The 7,040-nt window shown below is 40.3% G+C and overlaps 1 protein-coding gene across 1 annotated transcript in view; it reads right to left on the bottom strand.

Annotated features, from left to right (window-relative positions):
* Positions 1-3,548: 3,548 nt before the first annotated feature.
* Positions 3,549-7,040, bottom strand: part of GLYATL3 (glycine-N-acyltransferase like 3) — a 10,833-nt gene continuing 7,341 nt past the window's right edge. Inside the window, exon 4 of the mRNA XM_017881096.1 lies at positions 3,549-3,975. Coding sequence (XP_017736585.1) covers positions 3,549-3,975 — 427 coding nt within the window. The remainder of the gene's footprint in view (positions 3,976-7,040) is intronic.

The following is a 7,040-nucleotide window of genomic DNA, read 5'->3' as shown; positions in this document are numbered from 1 at the left end:
AAAAAAAAAAAAAAAAAAAAAGTGGAACACACCTGTGTAACCAAGTGTTACAAAGTGAACACACCTTTGTAACCCACCCAAGTCAAGAATCAGAATATTACTGGAAATCCAGAAGCCATTTCATGTCCAATTTTACTTACTATCCTTCTGAAGGATAATTACTTCCTGACTTCTACAGATACAGATTCGTTTTGCCTGGTTTTAAACTTTATAGAAACAGGATTTTGCAATATGTAGTTTCTGGCTTCTTTTGGTACGTATGTTTAAAATATTTGAGAGTTAAATATGGAATGAAGATGTTTCATTCCTAATGCATTCTTGACCTCTCAGCATAATTTGACACCATTGACCATCCCTTCCTTTTAAATTTTCTTCTTTCTCTTCCATGACAGTCAACTCCTGGCTTTCCTCCTATCTTCTGGCTGCTCCTTCTCCTATTCCAGAGCTTTTCTTTTCCCTTGCCTTAAATAGTTGATGCATTTAAGGTTCAGTCCTAGACAACCTCAGCTAAATTCATGGCTTCTGTTATCATCTATATAATTCTAAATCAATACCTCTATCCCAAATAACTTTTCTGAGATTTAGACTCAAATATCCAACTTCATCCTATCACTTGCATGTTTCAAAACTCAACATCCGAAAACTGAACAAACAATTTTCTGTGCTACAAATTGCTCCAGATCTGGGATTGTTCCAGGGTTTCTGATCTCAGTGAAAACTACCACCAGCTGTGGCTTTCACAACACAGAAGCCCAGTAGTCATCCTTGACATTTCTCTCTCAGCATACCCTGCAGCCACTAAATTATTAAGTTCTGGCACCTTTTCCTTGTAAATAGTTCAAGTAACTGTTCACTTTTCACCATTATCATTGCTAGCATTCAGATCCAAGCTACCACCACCTTTTGCTTAGACTATAGCCTCCCAACTAATTTCCAAACAGATTAATGCACTACTTAAGGCTTTCTATTGGTTTTATATTACATTGAAGAATTTCCTTAAATCAACAAATAAAACTTATGTTAATGAAGCCTCTTCCTACTTCTTTTTGTTGAGACACAGTCTGCCTCTGTTGCCCAGGCTGGAGTGCAGTGGCGCTATCCTGGCTCACTGCAACCTCTGCTTCCCGGATTCAAGTGATTCTCATGCCTCAGCCACCCAAGCAGCTGGGTTTACAAGCATGTGCCACCATGCCCAGATAATTTTTGTATTTTTAAGAGAGATGGGTTTTTGCCATGTTGGCCGGGATTTTCTCTAACTCCTGGCCTCACGTGATCCATCTGCCTTGGCCTTCCAAAGTGCTGGAATTACAGGTGTGAGCCCCCACGCCTGGCCCCGTTTCTACTTCTTGAGTTTTTCTCTTCTCCTTGTCCTCTCCTTACTCCAGACATTTCTCTGCACGTGCCTTAAAAGGGTCAGAAACAGTGTTAAAAGTTGAGCAATTATATCCAACGTGGTTAGCTGGAAGATGAAAGTAAGAAAATAGTATACGAGCAATTTGGTAGGAACAAAAATCTTTCAAATATGGGGTCTGTTTTGGAGGTGGAAGTGAAGGTAGAAAATTCAGAATGTAACGAGATAAGGGAACAATTATTTACAAAGTGTTCCAAGCTGCTTAAGAGACCAATTAGCATAATGACTAGTAGTATAGGCTTTGCAATCCAACAAACCCATGTTCTGATCATGATTTTGCCACTTAGAGCCTGCGTGACTTTGGTGACTCATAACACCTCTAAGCAAGAATTCCCACAATCAAGCAATACTTTATCCCTCACCAGCATTAAACTATATACATCTCATATCTGGTACAATTATTAGCACATAAATAAATGTTAAATGTTAGGCAAATTATCATTAGGAAGAAAATAAGGCTATAATAATATTGCCGTATATCAAGCAGGAGTAACTCATGCTTAATCGATGCTAAAGATAATTGGCATCCTTAGGGCATATTCTCCTAAGAGGTTTATGGCCTCTGGTTACTTGGTGCTTTCCTCTTTGGATCCAAGGATAGATAAGTTTCCAGGTAACTGTGGACTCAGGATGAACTAAGCACATATTTACTCTTACTGAGTCCTATTTTTTAAATTAAAATGTGCTTTACTTCAGCCAATTTGTTTCCTTTCCTCAGAATAAACGCCTAAAAGTTGGATTTTCCCTTATCTTTGTAGTCAGGATTTTGTGACCTCCTTGGGGATAAGAAACCAATATTTTCTATATAGCTAAGTCAACTTTATCAAGATAAGGCAATCCAACTATTGTGTTAGTGTCTGCTTTTATTGTAAATGGAGAAGACAGCTGCTGATGCTTATCTCTTTCTTCACTGCCCTTGAAGGTATACATACACAAGCAATTGGAACCCAAATTAAGAAGAAATAATGGCAAGAATAAAAGAAAAATATAATTAATCTTTTAATTACTTAAGCATTTTAATTTTCATTATAAAAAAGGATACATGATTTAGTGAAAATAACAGATTGGAATTGAAATGGCAGCATTCTGGCTCTGCCTCCAGTACTGATTATAAAGAATATAATCGTGACAAAGTCATTTCTTTTCTCTGGTCCTCAAAATTTTCACATGTAATCAGAGGGTTAAAGTGTATTATCTTATCAAAATTCTATGAGTATATACATATACATATGGAAGGTATGAATATAATGTATATATATGTGTATGAATATATGTTATACATTCATTGCATGCCCCCAAACACCCCTATATACGAATCTTAATTTTATATGGGAAAGTAGATTATAAATAAGAGGGCTGAAATAGATTATAGGTAAGGTCTAGTCCTATGCTGACAGCATTTGTTTATAGCATCAAAATGCCCATATTGTCATTCATCCAAGGCAAATAAGCAGTGGGAAGCTGTTAGAAATGCAAATTTTTGGGCCCTACCTCATAGAAGGAGAGGCCTAGTGATGTGTTGCAACCTGCCCTCTGAGTGATTCTGATAAACACTAAAATGTAAGAACCACTACATTTGAACATTCCTAGGGCAGTGAATTGTAGGCTACAGTCCTAGGCAGAAGTAAAGAGCAAGTAATTGAAGGGGAAAAAGGAGATTACTCTACAGAGAACTTAGCGGTAGAGGTGTTAGGACAGAGGTTGCTGAGACAAAGCAGTGGGGACAGGGGACTATGAAGGCAGTAGGGAAGCGGTGTGCCTTTAAGAATACAGAGCAGAGGTCTAAGCAGCAATCATAAAGCAGTAGCCACATGGTCCTGTGTTGAATCATTTGTTGTCAGGCAGTAATTTCTCCTAGTACACTAAAACTGCTGGCTTTAGAATCTATTCTCCTAAAGGAGGACAATTGTCCTCAGTCTTCAGCCACAGCTACTCTTCACCCCCACAGCTATTTACTGGAGAAACCTGAGATACGAAGAATTAAGGCTTCTCAAGTGGATCCTGTGTGTATTCTCCAGACCCTTTCCAACAACCCAAGAGTATCCTGATTCCCATTTTAACTCTCCCCTCGTTGGCAGCCAAGAGGATGTGTACGCTCCGGGAAAGTAAGAAAACCACTGCCCAGTTTTTCACTGGGCTAGAGGTGAGGCAGGCCAGAGAAAGTCGCAGGGGTGAGAATAAGCCTGTGGAAGCAACAAGGCAAGAACTCAGCATGGAGACTCTTCAGTAGGCTTATAGATGCGGTGTTGTCATCCAGGACGTTCCCCTGAGAGGGGAATCCCCGGCTTTGCAACTTCCTAGCCAGCGTGAGGGCCACCAGCCGGCTGTAACCTTTCCTGCGATGTTCTGGCAGGGTGTACCCATGGCATATGGTGGCAAACTGGTCTGTGATGGACCAGGAGACCGGGTTTCCCTTCTCATCCCGGACACACACACTAGGGAAGCAGGCGATGAGGTTGGCGATGTACCGGAGACATTGTTCATTGCCGCCCCTCGACCAAGTCCGGTTGAGTAGATCCGCTTCGGCAACACTTAGGTAGGTTAGTCGTGGGAAAGGCCCCTTGCTAGAACAGAATGACACAAGAACAAATAGGACCTCAGAGTCATGTGGTTATACATAACTATTTTTCTTTTTCGAGACAGAGTCTTACTCTGTCGCTCAGGCTGGAGTGCCGTGGCGTGATCTTGGCTCACTGCAACCTCCGCCTCCCGGGTTCAAGCAATTCTTGGGAGGCCTGCCTCAGCCTCCCAAGTAGCTGGGATTACAGGTGCCTGCCACCATCCCGGCTAATTTTTGTATTTTTAGTAGAGACGGGATTTCACAATATTGGCCAGGCTGTTTTCGAACTCCTGACCTTGTGATTCACCCGTCTCGGCCTCTCAAAGAGCTGAGATTATAGGCGTGAGCCACCATGCCCGACCTATTACTACTCTTTTCATATTGGTTCAAACTGAGAAACCATCCCTGAGAGGGCACCTAAGATTTTCAGTAAGTTAGAATCCACCATTCCCGATTTACAAGCACCTTTCCGGGTTTCATTTCTGAGAAGACAAAACACTTATTACACCAAATTTAAGTCGTTGCTTCTAATTTTATGTTCACTTGCTTTTGCCTTCAGCACAGGTTAAGGAAAGTGTTTCTGTTGTTAAATGAATTAAATTTGGCCTGCAGTTCCCTCCATACCTTGAGTCCCCATGTGTTGAACTGCAACCTAACTTGACACAAAACCAACCTTAGGCGCATAACAAACAGCTGAGTTTGTTATACAAGCCAATCACAGGCAGGTAAGTGAGCAGACTATGCCCAAATATACAGATACCTAACTGTTGCCAATCAGAGGATTTATCTACTTTGCTTCTCTGTCTGGCGTATAAAATCTCCCACTGGTGGGTGTAACTTTGAATTTCTGATTCTGAGTGCTGCCAGATTCAGGAACTGTTCTTTGCTCAAATAAACGTTGCTAACTTTTTTTTTTTTTTTTTTTTTTTTTTTTTTTTTTTTTGAGAGCCTTGCTCTGTCTCCCGGGTTGGAGTGCAGTGGTGCAATTTCGGCTCACTGCAACTTCCACCTCCCCGGTTCAAGCGCTTCTCGTATCTCAACCTCCCGAATATGTGGGATTACAGGTGTGCCACCGCGTCTGGCTAATTTTTGTGTTTTTAGTAGAGACAAGGTTTCACCATGTTGGCCAGGCTGGTCTCCAACTCCTGTACTCCAGTTGTCCACCATACTAGACCTCCCAAAGTGTTGAGATTATTACAGGTGTGAGCCACTGCATCCAGACCAACGTTGCTAAATTTAATCTGTCTGAAGTTTTTCTTTTAACACTTTCTGTAAACAACAACAACAACAAAAACCCTCAGAATTGCTTTTATTTAGTCCTGACTCTGCTAAAGTCCTCTCTGAGGCCTTGGTAAGTCCAGATTCTTGAAGCCTGAATCTTTTGCTCAATAAAAAAAAAAAAAAGTTTTAGAAAAAACTTCTGGGGTTATGCATCCATGGCCAAAAAAGAAAAAAAATCTCTTAATTTGCCAAAGATATGTGCATGTCTTTAAAATGTTTGTTCTTTTTTTTTTTTTTTTTTTAAGATGGAGTCTTGCATTATTGCCCAGGCTGGAGTGCAGTGGCTTACTGCAACCTCTGCCCCCTGAGTTCAAGCGATTCTCCTGCTTCAGCCTCCCAAGTAGCTGGGATGACAGGCACGTGCCAACATGCCCAGCTACTTTTTGTATTTTTAGTAGAGACAGGGTTTTGCCATGTTGGCCAGGCTGGTCTCGAACTCCTGACCTCAAGGTGATCCACCCGCCTCGGCAAGTGCTGGGATTACAGGCGTGAGCCACTGCGCCTGGCCATATTTGTTCTTTCAAACTGTCTCCTAGGCCTGCTCTTTTCTGGGTTAAATTGTCCCAACCTTCAACTTTTCCATTGGCAGTATTTGTATACGCCACTAGCTTTCACTGTATTTGTTCTAATGTTATGAAAGTTTTTATTAATTTACTGTATAAAGCCCCTGATATTAAGATAAAGAAAATAATTGCTGCAATTTCTAAAACTGAAATGGATTACTTAGTTGAAAGCCTATGAGGCTGACAGTGCCTCAGAATTTGCTGTCAGTCTTAAAGCTATTAATATCATAAGACTACCCCAGTGACTGCTAAGAGACTGATGATGTTCTTGTCATCATTTTTATAAAGTAAAAATTTATGTTTTCTTTTAATTAGTGGTGTGTAGTGTTGTTGCACATTTCAGGCATTTTATCAGCTATGGAACTGGGCCAGTCATCCATCGACTAAGCGGGGGAAAAAAATAGCTGGTTTAATGGAATTTTCAATTGAGTTTTTGAAAATGAACTTTAAAGCAAGGGCAAAGAAGCTTCAGGCAGAAATAATCACTGCAGATAAAAACATTGCTAAGGCAAGTGTTTCAGGAGTAGTTATGTTAGAGGCTGTGACCTTGTTTCCAAAGGACCGGGTGTTCAAAATAGAGTTCACACAGTTGCATAATGACTTAGGTGTTAAAGACAAATTGTTTGCATCAGTTTTGTGTGGGAAGTTCAGAAAAAAAAAAAAAAAAAAAGACAATGTCTAACTGTATGCAAAGAGATCAATTCAAGTTAAAACCCCATTTCAAAAGGCTTGACTGGAGAGAGGAAAATTTTAAATAATACCTCAGGCATACAATAGTAAACAGATTATGGGATACTTCGAAGAACAAATAACCTGGTTTCTTCAACAGAAAAGTAATGCAAAAAATAAAGATGAAGGGGAACTTGTAAGTCAAAGGAAACTTCAGATGTATTAAAGAGTTCTATGTATGAACCTTGTTTAGATGTTGATTCAAAACAAACTTAAAAATATTATGACACCTGAATAGACCAATAGCAGGCTATGAAATTGAGGCAACAATTAATAGCCTACCCACCAAAAAAAGTCCAGGACCAGATGGATTCACAGCTGAATTCTACCAGAGGTACAAGGAGGAGCTGGTACCATTCCTTCTGAAACTATTCCAATCAATAGAAAAAGAGGGAATCCTCCCTAACTCATTTTATGAGGCCAACATCATCCTGATACCAAAGCCTGGCAGAGACACAACAAAAAAAGAGAATTTTAGACCAATATCCCTGATGAA

This window comes from Rhinopithecus bieti, unplaced genomic scaffold (assembly GCF_001698545.2).
Source record: "Rhinopithecus bieti isolate Rb0 unplaced genomic scaffold, ASM169854v2 scaffold_12605, whole genome shotgun sequence".
Classification (NCBI taxonomy): domain Eukaryota; kingdom Metazoa; phylum Chordata; class Mammalia; order Primates; family Cercopithecidae; genus Rhinopithecus; species Rhinopithecus bieti.
The sequence above is the reverse complement of the archived record's forward strand: the minus strand, read 5'-3'. Positions and strand labels throughout refer to the sequence as shown.